General features: G+C 33.5%; 2 protein-coding genes across 2 annotated transcripts; both read left to right on the forward strand.

Moving 5' to 3' along the window:
* Positions 1-430: 430 nt before the first annotated feature.
* Positions 431-6701, forward strand: LOC105142015 (succinyl-CoA ligase [ADP-forming] subunit alpha-2, mitochondrial-like). The gene is made up of 7 exons (XM_011049453.1): positions 431-740; positions 848-1057; positions 1355-1525; positions 1851-1974; positions 2665-2726; positions 3586-3667; positions 6359-6701. Exons 1-7 carry the CDS (start codon positions 501-503, stop codon positions 6496-6498), a joined length of 1029 nt encoding a protein of 342 aa, XP_011047755.1. The 5' UTR covers positions 431-500; the 3' UTR covers positions 6499-6701.
* Positions 6702-9376: 2675 nt separating this feature from the next.
* On the forward strand, positions 9377-15070 carry LOC105142016 (dolichyl-diphosphooligosaccharide--protein glycosyltransferase subunit STT3B-like). The gene is made up of 6 exons (XM_011049454.1): positions 9377-10540; positions 11055-11591; positions 12353-12807; positions 13247-13369; positions 14349-14408; positions 14606-15070. The coding sequence occupies exons 1-6, from the start codon at positions 9629-9631 to the stop codon at positions 14733-14735; spliced, it is 2217 nt and encodes a 738-aa protein (XP_011047756.1). The 5' UTR covers positions 9377-9628; the 3' UTR covers positions 14736-15070.
* The last annotated feature ends 4623 nt before the right edge of the window (positions 15071-19693 follow it).

A 19693-nucleotide genomic window follows, 5' to 3' on the forward strand; every position in this document is an offset into this window, starting at 1 on the left:
TCGTATTTGCATTAAATTAACCATGAACTAACTATTAAAATGGAATAAAATCCTAGACAATTATTTTTTGTGTGTGGTTTAACGATAAGGGTATTTTTGAAGTAGTTTGCGTATACCAACTGGTCTATGTAAATTAAGTATTTTTTAAGTAATTTTAAAAGTGCGTCTCCATATCAATTTTACTATGTATTTAAAAGAATTTAATATTTTTTATAAATATTAATCCTAAGATTTTAACTCAGGAACTTTTAATCACTATGCAAATTCTTTGAGGTTAATCTTAAATAATAATCAAAAGTAATTGGATTTTATGCATGCGGTAAAAATATTTTTAATTCAAAATATATTAAAATAATATTTTTAATTACTTTTTTAACAGAGAAATAAAATAATTCTAAATAAAATAAAAGAAGAGCATCGGGACCAACTTTTCTTATTTGCTTTCCAACTTTCTTTCTGTCAGCGAAGCCTCTTCTTTCTTCAAGGAGAAAAATAATTAGATGGCTCGTCAAGCCGTCGCGAAACTACTCGGCTCGATCGCATCACGCAAGCCTTCCTCTGCCACCTCTCTCATCAACCTCTCGCCGTCCCCGGTGGCTCAGACTCGCCATTATGCAGCGGCTCCACCACCACCTCCGGCGGTTTTCGTCGACAAAAACACTCGCGTGATTTGCCAAGGCATCACTGGAAAAAACGGCACTTTCCACACCGAACAAGCCATCGAATACGGCACTAAAATGGTATAACAAATTTCATTTTTGTTAATTTTTATGTTTCCTAAAAAAATTCAAAATTTGTTAGGGTGTGATTCTTAAAGTGCGGTTAGTTTGATTGTTCGCTGAAGTAGGTAGGAGGTGTGACGCCGAAGAAGGGAGGGACGGAACACTTAGGGCTTCCAGTTTTCAACACAGTGGCGGAAGCAAAGGCTGAAACAAGGGCTAATGCTTCGGTTATCTATGTTCCCCCGCCATTTGCTGCCGCAGCGATTATGGAGGCAATGGAAGCTGAGTTGAATCTTGTTGTGTGCATTACTGAAGGAATCCCTCAACATGATATGGTAAAATTTATTATTCTTTTTTTAAATGTTGTCTATTTTTAAAATTGATTAAATTGGAAGTGGAATTGCATTATGTTCAGTGGTATGATATTATTTGTCATTTGGAAATTTGATATTTTGGTATTGTTAGTTTTATTAATGGTTTCCTGATGAATTAAATTTTGGTAAATATACTGCCTTGTGGTTGGAGTTCCGATCGACATGTAGTTGATTACTGGCTGGTTCGGTTATTATGTTTGCTTTGTTTTTTCTTTGTTCTTCTGAAAGTGATTTTGAGATGATGTTTATTAATTTCAGGTTCGTGTGAAGGCTGCTCTGAACAGGCAAACTAAAACTCGGTTGATTGGGCCAAACTGTCCTGGAATTATTAAACCGGGAGAATGTAAAATAGGTATAATGCCTGGCTACATCCATAAACCTGGTCGTATTGGAATAGTTTCTCGATCTGGAACTTTGACCTATGAAGCGGTAAGGCCTAATTTGATCTGCTGATAATGTGTTGATAAGATGCTATTGAATTGATTGTTTGAAGAGCAAGGCCTAATTTTACTGTTAAAAAAGGTCTCTCTCTCTCTCTCTGTCCCCAGGTAAGCTTTGAAATACACAAATTGCTTCCTTGAATATGCAAGGAAAAGTAGAGTTTCATATGTCCATCTGCTTCATGCTTTAATAGATATCTTTGAGTGTTTTGTGACTTTAGCAGGAGGGTTTTTTTTTGTTTTTTTTTTTACATCTTAATTTATTTGTTTTCAGCCTTATGGGTGCAATATTTTTATTTTTTTTTACTTTTCAGGTTTTCCAAACAACTGCTGTTGGCCTTGGACAGTCCACTTGTGTTGGTATAGGAGGAGATCCATTCAATGGAACAAACTTTGTTGATTGCATAGAGAAGTTTCTTGTAGATCCTCAAACAGAAGGTAAATTGCTCTCAGAAATATTTACGTGCTTGTTTTAATTATTTGTTGCTAGGAATTTTCACACGTAAAGAAACATACACAAACTCATGTATGTTCAATGTTCATATCAACTTTGTCATTGATTATGCTTTACTATTGATGGTTTAGACTTAGTTCTTTCAGAGCTGAAGATACATGCATCCATCTCAGTATGCATTTTCTCTATCTCCCCTCTTTCTGTGAAGCTTTTTCTCATTACCCATGTCTAGGAGCTTTTTGTGTGCAGAGAGACCTGAAGCACATGGTCTGGATGCGTAACAATTTAGTCGTTGGTTAACCTTGCTGATGCACCACATGGATACCTGGAATTGTCCATGTTGTCAGTGTTTGTGGCTTCAAATTCTTACATAGAGTATTAGGATAAAATTATATGGTAGCTGTATTTTGCCTTTTGTTTTCTTAGAAGATTGGGTTATCTCATCATTGATAAATGAGTTTCTCCAAAACGACCTTTCATTTTACTTAATCTAGACTTTTTTTTGGATGGGGGTGGTTAATAAATATTTTCTTCACTTCTTTTTATTTTCTTCATTGTTTTGCTCTGTTTTTCCTTTATTTCTGTTGATATCAATAGATGTTCCTGAAAGAATTGCAGTAGATATTTGACAAACAGGATACACATGTGAACTATAATTGCATTATGCATTTCAGGTATCATTCTTATAGGGGAGATAGGTGGAACTGCAGAAGAGGATGCTGCTGCATTAATAAAGGTAATATAGTCAATTTCATAATTGGTTTATAGTAAATCCTGGTAAATTATGGGTAGGAAATTTTTTTTAAGTATTGGTGTGAATATGGGATCTACTGGGGGCATGAAATGCTATGAGTTCTTCTATGTGGCTGACTTAAATTTAATATATAAATAAGCTTTCAGATTTACTATTCTCAGTATGTCTATTGTCATTTATGCACTTTTGGTGGATGCTCTAAACTCAGATTCTTATGGGTGCTTAGACTTCAGTCTTCTGGTCTGTAATTTAATGGCTGCCGTTCTTCTTTAAAGAATTTTTTTTATTATTATTATTTTTACTACAGCAAAACCTCAGTTCTGTTAAGGGGGAGGAGAGACAAATCTCATAGTGTTGTTTCGTTTTGAAAGAACTGAGGTAGAACAAATCTAATGGCCAGGATATTGTTTCAGTCCTCTTTCTTTGTTTGATGATTTGATTGTCACTTGTTTCTTTTTAGTTTGATTTCATTTGTATCTTTTATTTCATTTGGGTTGTTGATAATGTGTTTTAGAGAGTGCTGGTAATTTATGTAAGTAATCTTTAAAAAGGTTACAATAGTTAACAATTCAGTTTCTGTTCAAATGTGCTTGTGTTGTCTCTTTGAAGTTTTTGGCAGCTATAATTTCACAAAACCTCATGGGAGGTTTGCTTCATTATCTGAAAAATTTTTTTTTGAGGATATTGGATAAGTCAGCGTTTGATTAAAAATTTTAGGGTATTAAGATGTTATTTCTTTGTCTCTTGTTTCTCATGAGATTCTTGCTGCATTATTGTTCTCATTGCTGGAGCATTTCTTTGTTGTCTGTCTATATGTGATCAAATGAATCCATTCTAACAGGAAAGTGGAACTGAGAAGCCTGTTGTGGCCTTCATTGCTGGACTAACTGCACCACCAGGCCGCCGTATGGGACATGCTGGAGGTATATTGTTTTTGGTTGTGCACTTTTTGTAATTCTATGCTCTTTTTTTTGTGTGTGTGTGTGTGTGTGCATGCATGTGGATATGCTCACTCATATAGATTGAAGTAGGAGCAGGGCAGCCTAAAATATCCAAGATAAATGGCTCATCTTGCTGGGGATGGAAGGACCGTGTAAATTTTAAATGAAAGAAATTTTGGTGGAGGAGGGTGGCTGAGTGCTGAGTGGAATGTTAAGTGTTTACTTGTGTGTGGAATCAAATTAGAAATACAGATTCTCTGCATAAACACTTCCAAATTGAGTGTGGGGTGAATGAAAAGTGGCATTGGCAACTATATCGATAGAAGGAAATCAGGATTTTGGCTTTGGGGTGGAGGGTGCTTGCACAGATGACTTTCAAGTAACTCAGAAATACTCTGCATGTTAATTATCTTTATAGTATCAAGCCTTTGTTTCGGTGAAGGTGGTCTGAAATTGTTGCGATGTCGCGGTCGCACAAATTAATTACCCTTACACTTAAATCACACAAGATAGTATAGAGCAAGCAAGGGATCGATCCCACGAGGAAGATTTAGTTCAGATTTTTATGCTATACGTTATGCAATTGGGGGGTTTTGATTTGTGATAATCTAAAATATGGAAGAAATTAAACTAGTGAACACGATCAATTAAAACTGAAATTTATCAAGAAAACAAACCTTGGTCACAAGCACACATCCACCTACAGAAATCAGAACTGATCCTTAAAACGAAACTCCAGTTTATATTCTGAATTTTTATCTTTTCTTAACTTTGGTTAATTAACGGATCCGCCGTATAACTAGCCCTAACCAACAAATAATCACAGTGTCCGCACTAATGATTTAATCTAATGGCAGCCTTAAGATCTAGATAAATTCATTAATCTTAACAACCAAGTTGTCTGCTTGTGTTGCTTTGATCGAATGTTTTCCCTAAGTTTAATAACGTAGTTCCGCCACAATTATCAAGCTTAGTTGCTTCACAAGTTTATATACCCTAACTCCGGTTCTGATATCAAACTTAGCAATAGATTGTTCACAATAATAACTTAGAGTCCGCTCTAGCAATTATCAACAACAATCATAGAAAACATGCATAGGAAAACAATCATACTCATTCATAATACAAACTGAAAATAAATAAAGAACAAATCTCACAGTTCTTGAAATCTGAAAGTTTCTGCGTCTTTGCAACCAAGAAAAGAGCTTAGCCTTGCATATCTATTGAACAACTACTCCTAAAGATAAAAGAAAGCATTATTTCTAGTATGTAGAGAGGAGAGTTTGTGTTTCTTCACTTCTAGTTGCTACCACTTTTCTTTGATTCTATTGCACTCCCTCCTCTTCTTTCTTGGCTCTCTTGATGTCTATATATAGGCTTCAATGGCAGCTCCTCTTGCTTCTTTATCAACAATGGTGGCTGCCAAACTTGCCAAACTTTGACATTAGTAGTCACCACAAACAACCCACCATTGTAGCCTCCTTCTTTGACAATGGCAGCATTCCAACTTGCAGCTGGTTTGTGGTTGGTGATTTGAGGTTGGTGGATTGAGGTTGGTGGCTACTTTTCTTGACCTTCTAGATTGATTTACCAGAGGGGCTAAATTGCTGAAATTATAACTTGGATGATAGTTTAGAAGCTTCGAAACATAATTTGGACTCATTTCTTCACGAAACCTGATTGCTGGCAGAATTCAGTTGTCATCTTTGAAAAATCATATCGCCCTCATCTGACATCGTTTTTGGCTGAAAATTGGAGCGTTTCTAGACTTTTGAGTCAGGAATCCAACAAAATTGAGTTTGCATCAATTGGACTTCTATAGCTCCAGATATGGAATTTTGAATGGACAAAGGTCAACAGTGGCAGAATACGAGATTTGACTTTGAAGGATGTGATTTCCATGATCTTCCTCTTTGTATTTTTCTTGCATTATATTTCCAGAAAGGTATGGATGTTAGCTTTTTAGAGCCACTGGAATCACTTCATTTTGATCTCTAGAAATCACGCTCTGCACAAAACATCGACTGAACATCAAATCTGCCAATTATCTCCAATTTACTCCTTTTTGCATTTTCCATCCAAAAGTGCCTTCAAAACATAAAACAAAGAATATCAAGGCATTTTACATATAAAACATGGACAAAACATTAGGTAAATGTGGGTGAAACAATCGAATAATATGGTTACATCAGAAATCAGCCTTGAATCTACTAGTCAAGCATGTTTTTGTCCCCATACCTTCTGGGAGGAAATGTATCCCCAGTGTCATCCGCATCAACCCTAGAACCCAAGGCGATTATTCACTGTAAGTTTTCAAGTTTCTGGGACTGCCCTACATGACTTGTGAGCGCGAAGTCACAAGTCAACCCTACACCTCTTGATTATTACTATTGTATTTTGAACGAGTTAAATTTCCAGTATGGTGCATGAGCTCAACATTGTGCTTCTGAAATCACGGGCTTCCCGGCTGTATGCTGCTATGGTTTAGTAGCTTGAGAATATTTCTAGATTGTTTTTCTATGAGTTTCGTACCCATGTGTCCTTGTATTGACTACCCTCACTATATGTGGTCATGTTGCTGTAGAATTTAACAATCCTTGAGAGCGATATAGGAATCCCTGAAATGTCTTCAAGGTGTTAAAACATCTTTATGTTTGGTCTCTTTTTGTGCAGCTATTGTCTCAGGTGGAAAAGGGACTGCGCAAGACAAAATCAAGACCCTCAGGGAAGCTGGAGTTACTGTTGTAGAGTCCCCTGCAAAAATTGGTGTTGCAATGCTTGATGTTTTTAAGCAGAGGGGTCTCGCAAATTAATTTGGACAAGTTAAGTTTGTTGTCTCCTTTTAAAGAAGTAAATGCTCTAATTAAATTCTTGATAATCCGGTGCAACCAAAAATGGAAAAATCTTGATAGTTTCCTTCTTTCTCTCAGCCAAACCCACGCAGGTTTATAATGAATAAAGGAAGATTTTTGTTCCAACCTTTGATAAATATAAGTGTATGTTATTACTTCTATAATTGAAGTTTATGTGCATTCATTTCCCTCTCCCATAGAAATCTGCAAAAGTTTTGCCTGTTATTGGTTGACCTGGCTTTTTCTGCTCGCGTCTTTGTTTATCCCTTGGCATCGTTTTGCTTACAAAGGCTAGCATAGAGTTTTGGACCCAGATTTAACCAATTAGAATGATTGATTTAGAACTTATGAAGAAACTCATTTAATACTGCCTTGACAAATAAAACCATTGCTTTATTAATGTTTTCAACTTCTAATGCATGAATTTGATGTGAAAGAAGCTCATGCGAAATTGACATGACGGATAGCAGACAACTAAGCTAGTTAATTCCCAAAAACCCTCGAAATAAAAAGCACGATTATAGCCGTAGGGAAATATTAAATGCAGTATAAATCTATTAAAAAAAATTGCCTTTCATTTCTTGTTGGGTAAGGGGGATTGAAAGTAGATTGATGAAAAAGAAAAGGACATTAAATATGAGAGGCGTGTTAAAAATACATTTAGGTGCATAAATTTTAAAAATAACATAAATTAGAAAATTAAGATCTCTTCAAAAATTAGTTTTGGTATAAAAAAGTTTTATAATATTTTTTAATTTCTAATTAGAAATATAAAAAAAGAGAGGGGTTGTTGAAATTCAACGACAAGGGAGAAGATTATTGCTCAAACCATTTTTAACCATTAAAATAAATTATTTTTTGGTATCCATAAGCTTTATGAGATAAAAAAGGTTTGATGGTGATTATTTAAAATATCAATATTGATTGAAAAAATAGATCTAATCCGAGAAAGATAAATTTAACCCGGGTTTGATTTGGTGTTTTTTAAGTTAATATATTGATTTATAAGTGTTCTGATGGTATTTATAATGTATTTTTACATTGAAAATAATTTAAAAATTGAGTTTTTTAAATAAAAGAGGCTTGTCTTGATTTTTCAAGCGCCGCTAGGTGATCAGAATCTAGGCTCGTAGATGACACGTCACTACATATTTATTTTTTCTTTTCTTTTAAAAAAAAGATAACTATCTTTTAAAATATAAAAAATAAATTTAAATTCAAATGTGTGAGCCTAAGCTTAAAGCTCCATCCATGTATTTAGGCTTTTTCTTGGCATATTAAAAAAAAAATGATAGCAATATTGAAATATTTTTTTTTATATATATAAAAAAATTGATCCAACGTGTAATATAACTAGTGACATTAATCTAGCAAATCTTTATGTTTAGAGAGGTTTTTTCTTTTCTTTTCTTGGTTGCTTTCACGTTCTTTGTGAGAGAATAATAAAAACTTACAATAGTACTTTCCAATTTCATGGAGTACTTCGAAATCTAATCCGGGATCATCAATCCATTGTTTGTCGAATTCAGTTCATCGTCTCGTATCGATCATATCATGTTCACTCTTCTTGTATTCATGCACCCAGAATCTATCACTAAATCCAGAGTAAGTACTTTAGAAGAAAACAGGATATTTTTAAGAAAATCCAGACATGTCAAGATTCATGGCCCTAGCAGGGATCATCACTTATTAGATCAAATTATTCGACCTGTTTTTATGTCAAGAATCCAACAATGAAGACTGAGTTAATTTTCTTCAATCTCCAGTTCCGAGCTTGTTGTACACTTCAGCTCTTTTTATATCATGGTTTTATTTACACAATGCCTTTGGGACAATCATCAATAAATCTAATACCACCTTAATTTTAAGAAGATTGTCTCATTTACTTTTCTTTTTTTTATTAATATACCTGTCTAGATCAACTTATCTATGCTTTGATTAATTTTATAAATTTTAAAATTAAAAACTATATAAATCTTTAACAACCCTAAAATTTATAGATTAAATTAAGATTCTCTCATATCCAACTCTTAGCACGAAGAATTCTCTCAGTAATTAACCTGGGCTGGATGGCCATGATCTCAGGAGTGTTTCTTCAAGCAAAAGTTGTAGTTTTTCAAGAATAAACGTTTAACTAAATCAATTTCTTTAGAAAATTTACAATGAAACAGGCTAATCTTGAAAATTTATTAGTTCCTTGCATTAGTTTTACATGCACACATATGATAAAAGTTGAAACTATTAATTTGCATATATTATAGGCTCCAATTCTTTACTTACATGCTCATTGCAAAAACAAAATTTTGAAATTAGGGTGATAATTTTCTTATTATATGATGATGGATTAAAGAATTATTTTATTATATAAGGGCATATTAAGTTATTAGTCCTATAAAATACCAAGAATTACATGTAAAAATAATATTTTATTTTTCAAATAAAAGGGTCTTATTATTTTGGGCTTCAATAACAATTGAAGGAAGGATATGTTTAATAAACTAAAATATGAGTTAAGCGATTACTATATAGTCTTCAAAACCAATAGGACTAGTTTGTTTGTTCTTCATAAATATAGGGACTAAGGTATAATTTTATATTTTCTTTTCCATCTCAACTATGAAAAGCTAGTTATGGGTTTTTTCTAAATACAAGGCCATCCACTCACTAACCCTTTAATAATTTATTTATTTTTCTTTTTTAATCCTATTCCAATTTCTAGCCAATAAGATGCCAAATTCCCAACTAAAGACTAGTCTTGAATCTTGAATCTTGAATCTTGATCTTTCTGCCCTTTTGATTGATCAAAGTATATCCTATCACAAATTGACAAGTCATCCATCCCATCTCTAATCCTCTTAAAACCTTAATTAACCTCTCCTTTAATCACTCTCTCTACGGATTAGGGCTTTAACCCGAGAAAAAAAAAAAAAAAAACCCCTTCACAAGTCCATATCTGACATCACGTCTCCTTGAAACTCCAAAGCTCAAGCTCCACTCTGTCCTCTCTCTCCATCAGCATGAAACCTTGAAAATGCTAAAACCATAAAAGTCGCAAAAACACACTTCAATTTCTCTCAAAAAAGACCAAACAATGGAAGTCACCAAAACAGAACCCATAACGAACAAATCATCGTCATCATCAGTGTCTGTGAAATCAGATCTGATGTCAACTCTTTCACTCAAATCATTCAAACTCAAAACCAAACAACAAGAGCTTCTGATCCGTGTTTCAATCCTCTGTTTGGTCTATGTTTTAGCTTTCATTACTCGTTTGTTTAGTGTCTTACGTTATGAGTCCATGATCCATGAATTCGATCCATATTTTAATTATCGAACTACCCTTTTCTTAACTCAGAAAGGTTTTTATGAATTTTGGAATTGGTTTGATTCCGAGAGTTGGTACCCTCTTGGACGTATCATTGGAGGAACCCTTTATCCTGGATTAATGGTTACTGCAGCCATTATGTACTGGGGTCTCCGATTCTTACGTTTCGCTGTTCATATTCGTGAAGTTTGTGTGTTAACGGCACCATTTTTCGCGTCGAATACTGCACTTGTTGCGTATTTTTTCGGTAAAGAGATATGGGATACTGGTGCTGGGTTGGTTGCTGCTGTATTGATTGCGATTTGTCCTGGTTATATATCGCGATCTGTTGCAGGGTCTTATGATAATGAGGGGGTTGCGATTTTCGCATTGTTGTTGACTTTTTATTTGTTTGTCAAGGCAGTGAATACGGGGTCTTTAGCGTGGGGATTGGCGTCGGCTTTTGGGTATTTTTATATGGTTTCGGCTTGGGGAGGTTATGTTTTTATTATTAATTTGGTTCCACTCTATGTGTTGGTGTTGTTGATTACTGGGAGGTATTCGATGAGGTTGTATGTTGCCTATAATTCCATGTATGTGTTGGGAATGTTGCTTGCAATGCAGATTCGGTTTGTTGGGTTTCAACATGTGCAATCTGGGGAGCACATGGCAGCTATGGGCGTGTTCTTCCTGTTGCAGGTTTGATGTTTAATCTCTTCTTTTACTTATTACTTGCTGTAATGGATTTGAAATTGAATTGTGTAGTTTGCTTGAATTGCTTGTCTTATGTTTGGTTTCTTATGGACAAGTTTGAGGCGAAGTAACAGAAGTTTTCTTAAATGCAGTATTACGAATTGACAGACCTTGAATTGATACCGCTGTTGTCTTTCTTAAGTTAAAAAATGACGTTTTGTACCATTGTTAAACTTTTGAAATCTGAATATGTTGTTTGTTTTGAAATCATCACATTTTAAACATGTCATTTGTGTTGCTTTAGTCTCTCTATCAGGTCCCTTTACTTGATTTTTCCAAATACTCACAAAAACTGCTAAAGTTCAATACTTTATGAGTCTTCATCTATATTCTTACATGCCTATAACTGCGAATGATATTAAGATAGTTTATACCACCATTACAAGTTATATCTATTTTAGTCAGAGTAGAAAATGCTTATTTTCTTTGGATATGCACTGACCCTGAACTGTTTGTACAGGTGTTTTACTTCTTAGGTTGGGTTAAGCACCTGCTAAGTGACAAAAAGAAGTTTGAAGCCTTTTTGAGGATCACTGTGACATGTGCAGTAGGTGTAGGTGCTATTGCTCTGGGAGTTGGCACAGCATCTGGGTATATTTCACCATGGACTGGCAGATTTTACTCTCTGTTGGATCCAACTTATGCTAAGGATCACATTCCCATCATTGCATCTGTTTCTGAGCATCAGCCAACAGCTTGGTCATCTTTCATGTTTGATTTCCATATCCTGCTTTTCCTTTTCCCTGCTGGTCTGTATTTCTGCTTCAAGCGGCTGTCAGATGCCACAATATTCATAGTTATGTATGGTCTTACAAGCATGTATTTTGCTGGTGTTATGGTGCGGTTAATTCTTGTTGCTACACCTGCGGTATGCCTCATTAGTGCCATTGCTGTTTCTGCCACAATAAAGAATTTGACTACACTGTTAAGGACTAAGAGCAAGGTTTCCCAGACTGGTTCTACTAAAGGAACAAGCGGTGGGAAGGGTTCTTCTAAGGTGAGTTCCTTACACTTGATTTGGACTGTTCCTTCTCCATTCTTTTGACTATTTATGAAGACAACTGGTAGTATTGTGGCTGAAATGAATCTCTCTATTCTCTTGGTTTGTGTCAACTTCCCTAAAGATGGTGAACGAAATCAAGGTTCCAATAAGCTTGTTATATATTTTAGAAAACCAGCTGATCTAAGTAACATTTCTATGCTGCTTCACTTGTGGGATAATGTTTAAAGTTAGTTTTGGCACACCTTTCATTATTATTCAGCCATGCTAAACTCTGCTTTAAGAGTCTGAAAAGGATGTGTTTTACTCATGCTAAGACCTGCTACTGATCTTAAGACAACTCATCCATTTAGTCTGAAAGATTTTTTTTGTTAATGATGTTTTCTAAGGAAACTATTGGCTCACATTGCTGTTCTTATCTCTTTGTAGTTTTGATGATATTAATTACTGTATAGTTAAGAGTTTGGAGTTGTATTTATTCAATAATTTCAATGTTCTTGTCTACTCCTTTACATGGAATAGGTAAGAAAGTAGTTTTTGTTGAGCTGCTTCACAACATTGAATAAATTATGAAGCTCTAATTTCAGTAATGCTGCTATTATTTGGTGTCTGGTCATCACTCCTTCTAGTACGTCTGGACTTGTACAACTTTTGAATAATACTCCTATCAAGTGCTATTGCATTGGAGCAAGTTTTCCCTTTGCTTCATTCTGGTTGTTGCTATTAAATAATGCTAGTTGTATTTGATGTGCAAGCAGGCTTTGCCTGATCAGTCCCAGCCTTTTCAAAGAAATGGTGCTATCGCATTGCTTTTCGGTGCATTTTACTTGCTCAGTAGGTATGCTATACATTGTACCTGGGTGACCTCAGAGGCCTACTCATCTCCCTCAATTGTCTTGGCTGCAAGGGGTGCCCATGGTAACAGGGTCATCTTTGATGATTACCGTGAGGCATACTATTGGCTTCGACAGAATACTCCTCCAGATGCTAAGGTGATGTCATGGTGGGATTATGGGTATCAAATCACTGCCATGGGGAACAGAACAGTTATTGTTGACAATAATACCTGGAACAATACTCACATTGCTACTGTTGGCCGTGCAATGTCATCTTATGAAGATGAGGCATATGAGATAATGAGATCACTTGATGTGGATTATGTACTAGTCGTCTTTGGTGGTGTTACAGGGTATTCTTCTGATGATATCAACAAGTAAGGCTCTACTTTATGTTTTTTATTGAACGTGATCTGCATTTTATAAGATCCCAAATCAGTTAACAGTCTATAGTTTGCTTTCTTCTAAATAATTTGAGTTTGAATAGTTTAGCATATATGCCATTGACATTGCCTGCCCATCAGGGAGTGCTGTAGTGGTTTAATGTAATCTTAAATTCAGATGTTGATGCCATTCAGTTGTTGAAGACTGGAGAAGTGGTTTTATGCCATCCTAAATTCATTTGTTTCCCCTTTAAAACCGTAGAGTATATGTAACATTTCTTTTGTTGGACAAATCACTAAAGCTTTCAAATATGATCCTCCTTAGCTATTCTCATTTATGGCTTATGAGCTTCTCTTTGAGAACACCAATCTTCTCAATGTTTGTGGGTAATGTAATTTTCGTGTGTCTAATAAAGCTATTCATTTGCACTAGGTTTTTGTGGATGGTGAGAATTGGAGGTGGAGTATTCCCTGTAATTAAGGAACCTGACTATCTTGTCAATGGGGAATATCGTGTTGATAAGGGTGCAGCTCCCAAGATGTTGAACTGTCTCATGTAAGTTTATGCATCTTAGTCATTTTCATCTTAAAGAAAATTGCAAGATGAGAACGATGTGAACTCCACAATCGATCTTGTTTTATCTTTAGTATTTGTTATTTTTTTAATTTTTTATTTTTGATAATATAACCTGAAACATGGTTCGTTGGAAGTTCTGCCTAGAGAGACTGCAAAAATTGTCAGATATCTTGTAGAGTGAGGGTGTGAGGAGTTTGAGGGTTCCTTTCCTCTGTTTGAGGGCATTGCATCCATCATTTAAGATAGGACAAAGAATCAGATTTGAGCATCGCGTACCCACATCAAAATCTTAAAGATTTACGATCATATAAGTTTATCTAGATATCTTTCTCATGCAAATGCTATAGTTACATATGGGCTGTCAGGCGAACTAATCTCAATAGTAGTGCCAAAACAGCCTTTCTTTTCTGTGTGAGAACTTGCCTTCTAATGAAAGATGTGTGTGTCCTACAGATGAGGTGTACATTTGTTTCTCTTATTGCTTCCTATACTTCTTTGTTCTGCACTTTTGCTTTCTCTGTGAGCTTGGATTCTATAATATTTGATAAAAATTACTTGCCAATATTTTGGTTTTGAATCTTTCGTTTTTCAAAGTCACGTAAGTTTTCCTCTTCCTCTAAAATCACATGCCCTAGTCATTTCCAATGTCTTTGGCTATTCCTATGCCTTTCTTGATTATTTTATTGCACTACTTTATCAAGGAAATTTCCTAGTTTTTCACAGGCCCGATTCCCATAAGCAAGGGTCTTTGTTATAGTTGATCTGATATTTTGACCTTTGACATTATAGTGAAACTAAAGAACAATAATTTTCCTCAAGGAAATTTTTGGCATTCCAACATTGAGAAAGTATAACTTCAATGAATTGAAGATCATATATTAATCATGTGTTACCCAGTTTGGTGCAATTTTTGTAGTTTAGAGAAGTTATATATTGTTTATTGATTGTCGGTGAATAGGTACAAGCTATCCTACTATCGATTTGGAGAGCTGGTAACAGAATATGGGAAACCTCCAGGGTAAGTTAAAACATTTCTTGTCTTTTCTTTCGCAAGTTGTTTAGCATTTGCACTTGTTGGGTGGCAATGGGTATTTCTGGAAGGTACTGCCTGGTGATTACTCTGCTTAGACTCGCATTCTTTTGAAATTGATCATGCTGGGGGCTTTAGCACACATCATTTTTGTTACATTTTGTAATTGCTCTCTGTTGTGGTAGGTATGATCGAGCAAGGGGGGTTGAAATTGGAAATAAGGACATTAAACTTGAACACTTGGAAGAGGCATTCACGACTTCTAATTGGATTGTTCGTATCTACAAGGTCAAGCCACCAAATAATAGGTGGTGAAATCTCTCATTCCATGTAGGCGAGAAGGAAATTTGTAGTTGGACTGCAATCGAGTCTTGAGAGGGAGGGAGGGAGGGAGAGAGAGTTGGCCATAGAAGTAGAGTACTAGTAAGAGGTTGAGCTTGTAGTATTCAAGGCTTTTTAAATTTTCTGAACCTGAATTTTGGTCTCTGGAACAGCCCTTAACCTCATCCATTTCGAACTATTTGTAATGTTATATTGCAGACAGATAAACCATCTTAGATCCTCGACTAGTTAGTATCAAACGTAACATGCTGAATTTTTTGAGCAATTTTTAGATCTTAATTGAATGAAAGATTTTATCACTTCAATTATTATGCACGGCCAGCTATGGGGCGAAAAACATAATCAGCAAGTGAAGTAGTTGTATGTTCTGAATGTTGTCAAAGGCATTGTGATTGTGGTAAAACTTCCTTGCTTGTAGACAATGCTGATTTAGAGTTGTATCTATGGAGATGATCTATTGCCTGGACCAGGTTTCAGATTTCAGAACTGTGCAATGGATTAGGTTCTGGATTTTGTTTCCTTTACAATGTCAGGTTGTTTTCTTTCTCGATCGATTTTGAAGCACACTGCGAATCTAACATGGCCTGCTTTGACATGGCTGGAGAAATTTTTACCGTCTCTTTATTATTGTCTAATTTCATCACAATCTAAATTACCCTCCAGGTTTACATATTCCCTTTTTAATGCATATTTTTGGTGTAATTTGCCTTTTATATTTTCACGATAGTTGATATTGTTTGGTCATTAGAACACCAAAACTGGCATCAGAAAAACCCAGACAATCACGGACATAACAAGCAACGATCTTTGAGTAAATTCTCTATTAGTCCCTAGTTTTTTAATGCATTTACAAGTTAGTCTGTAAATGTTGAAAACCAGTAACTTAGTCCCTTTACTCTCCTTGACAGTTGTTTTATTAAACCGTATGTTGTTTTTTTTGCCATTTGACAGTCTTTCGGAGAAAAACTAAGATGTCTTGAAAGGAAAACGATCAGCAAAGGGACTAACATTTAACTCTTTAAAAAAGTACTAAATTTTAACATGATTTAAAAAATAGGGACCGAAGAATAATTTACTCAACGGTATTTTTATCTTCTTGAACAAAGTGCAGACATGCAGTTGTAAAGGGCTACTGGTATTTTTATCTTGTTGAACCATTATTAAATATGCTTGTTTTAAAAAGAAAAAAAAATATTTTCGTTGATATTCTTACATATATTTTTAAATTTAATAATTAGTTTATTAAATTTATAAGAATTTAACATAAATTTCAAAAACATTAAAAATTTTATTTTGTTTTTCTTTAATATAGATTATAAATTTATATGTAATCTTATTCTTTATCTTAAATAAAAAAGATATTTTTTTTTATTTTTATAAATTGATATTAAAATGGTTAGGTTTTAACTGATAAGATAGAGATTTTTTTATGGAGAAAAACTTTTATTAAATCTTAGATAAATTAATAGTTAAACAACATAATAATACCTTAATTTATATTAAATAAATAAACAATATAGATTATATTAGATAGAATATTCTCTGATATGTTTTTTTATACATGACTAATTCTCTTATTTATTCTAAAATCAATTAAGATTATAAAGATTAAAATATTATAAAATAATCTTTTTTTTATTAATAAAAAATAATAATTTTTTATTTATTCCATCCATGTCATTTCCGTCTTGTAGGAATTTGATCAACAAGTAGCAATACCAATATTACTATTTGAAGGAGACATCGGGTTTCTTTCTCTCAACACTCAGATCAATTGCTCCCTTTTTTTTTTTTTTGGCTTCTTCTTAAGATGGAAAGAAAAGAAAAGAACCCAATGTGGGTTTTCTTCACTAGTGTTAATTAGAAAGACTTAACAGTAGAATTATGTGCTTAGACAATAAAAAAAAAAACTAAATAATCATGTGTGAAGAGTGGTGTGTATGAGTGGAATGAGAAAATGAAATGATGATAATAAAATAAATAAATATAAAGGTGGGTTTTGTAAAGGGTGTCTGTAAATGGAATACAAATTATACTACACTGCCAATCTTCATGGGATTCTGCTTTTTGCTGTGTAATAATAATGTACACACTAGGCTGTTCTATTTAATTTTAAAAAATTTTATATGGACAAATAATAAAATATATTGACCGAGAAAAAGTGAGTCCACAAAACTTTTTTTTTTTTTAGATTAACGTAGGTGTTCGGGCCAGCTTGCGCGCACCACGATTAATTCCACGGGCCCTGAAGTTAATGACCATGTAAGCCTTCAGTGACTATCATATGAGCAACCAAGAACTCGAACCTGAGACCACAGAAGGAGCAAACCCCTTAATCCCAAGTCCTTACCACTTGGCCACCACCTGGATGGTTTGAGTTCGCAAAACTTGAAATGTTAGGCAAAGGAGAGAGAGGGAGAAGGAGGCAGAGATATTTTAAAGTGTTTTTTATTTAAAAATATATTAAAATAATATATATATATATATATATATATATAGTTGATAATACAATATAAAAATATCTATAAACTCTAAAAAATTAAATTTTTTTAAAAAATATAGTAAAGCTGCACAAACAAACACTGTTTAAATATCTGTTTGTCTCAATTATAATTTATAGCTGGTTGGTTAAATATTTGGTTTAGAGATGGGCTCTGCTGAGAAATAATTTCATAACTATTTGTTATTTTTATTAGCGTTTTACACCATTTATCTTTTTAAAAGCTAAAAATATCATCTGTGCAAGGTTTAATTCAAAGAGTGGAAATGGTTGGGAGAAATTAGGTGGTTATGCAATGAAAATCTACTACGTGGCAAAATGAATATGTGGGGTCCCAATTTTTTTAAAAAACATTTTGCATGACTAACGTGAACAATGAGTGTATAGTGAACCTCTGCACTCATTGTTCACGTTACGAAAGGGAACTGCATTCACTAAGCTCTCTGTACATAAAAGTTGTCAAAAAGAATAATAATAAAATTTATTTTTATTTTTATTTTTAATTATATTTTATTTAAAAAATTAATATTTAATATTATTTAATGATACTATATAAATTAGAAAAAATCACATAATAATATAATATTTATAAAATTTGATCATAATCCTAATTTTATTCATAATGATATTTTACCTGATTTTATTGTATGCTAAAAAAAAAATAAAAAAAAATAATGATAAAATTGTAGATAGTTTAATAGAATAATAAAAAATATTTTATACAAAGTATTATTTTTATTTCATAATATAATAGAATTAATTAAATCTATAATATTCAAATTAAAAACCATCAATATTAATATATATCTTTTTTAGTTATTAAATAACCTCAATTTAAAAAATATTCTTAACTAAACACATTAAATTATTTTTTGTTTAACTTTAATATTAACCGCGATTTTAATCAAATATATATAAATACTAAACTAATTTCAATTAAAAATATTTTTTATAAAATATTTAAAAAAAAACAGTCATGAAAGCTACTAGAGATGAGAAATTTGTGGCATTAAAGTTAATTATTATAGTTGTTACAATTATACTGTTTTTGATAAAGTTAACCGAGAAATTTATGATTCAAATCATGTTTTAAATTAAACTATATAATCTAGTTAACTTCAATGAATTGATTCATAACTGGATTGATGCCGTAAAATTTAATTGGATTAATTTTTTAATTTGTTTTAAATAAATTAAATGGCTTCATTTTAATAAAAAAATTAATTTGAATTAATCTATAATCTAATAATTTAGGTCAATTTTCAAGCTATATCTGATAACTATACTAATTACTGATTGCTGTTATTCATAAGAACAAAAGGGTTAATTACCACAATCAATTGCTGATGCATCACTACATCTATCGGTCGAGTTCTTTGGAAAGAAGTGCAATTTAGGCTCCAATCGAAGATTTTAACCTCGAATTACAAAACTCGAAACATATATTTTTGGTTGGTAAAATAATTAAGCTAAACTATATCCTTTCAGGAAAATACTATTTACCTAAAAATAATTAAGATGGTAATTGACGCGACAAAAACCAAAATTAGAGCTAAGAGCATGCCATCTTCTTATTAATGAACTTTTAGTTCCAAAGCCTACAGGAACCGGCTGTCCTTTTAGGGGTGAGATTGAATTAAAACTTGCTTTTCTATTAATAGCGTAGCTGGCATTGCAGCCACATTTGTTTGTCAAAAAATTGGTTTTTTTTTATATATATTTTCAGATTATTTATAATATTAAAAAATATATTATCTATCATAATACTAAACAAATTCTAAAATAGTTACTGGAATTTCAATTACCTAAAACCAAAACCCCGGTATTTTAAAGAAAGTTTAAACGCACGAGCTTTGAAGTCGAGCCGAATGATTTCTAAGCTTTTTTCTGGCAAACGGAGGAAGGTATGGCGATGCTATGTAAGTAACTGCAGATGGGGGATAACGGAGAAGGGATTTATAACGCGTAACATCCCTTTCATAGAAGGAAAGAGAAAAGGAGACGAGAAGCAGAAAAGAGAGAGAAAGCGGGGCTCGCTCGTTCAATTTCTATACCTCCATTAATGGGGATAAGAGGCGAAAAGGAAACCCTGGCGCCCAAAGTATGATCCTAAAACATCCATAGAACTTGCCAAAATTAGACAAATTGATGCAACACTTTCTCAACGCAACGAACCATATCTAACTCAGGCCTGGAGCTGGTACACTATAAGAGCATACTGCCTAAAACAAATCATACTTGCACGCGATCACTCCATCTGTTATTAAGCCTATTATTGACATTTGAATTGAGTTCATCCACTGCTGAACCTGTCTGATATGTTCACTCGCCTACGAAAAAGGATTAGCATGCACTTCTAATGCTTAAAAACACATTACAATAGTTTTTGGGAGCTTAACATGAACAAAAAAAAAAAAAAAACCAGGGCTAG

This window comes from Populus euphratica, unplaced genomic scaffold (genome assembly GCF_000495115.2).
Source record: "Populus euphratica unplaced genomic scaffold, PopEup_1.0 scaffold193.1, whole genome shotgun sequence".
Taxonomy (NCBI): Eukaryota; Viridiplantae; Streptophyta; class Magnoliopsida; order Malpighiales; family Salicaceae; genus Populus; species Populus euphratica.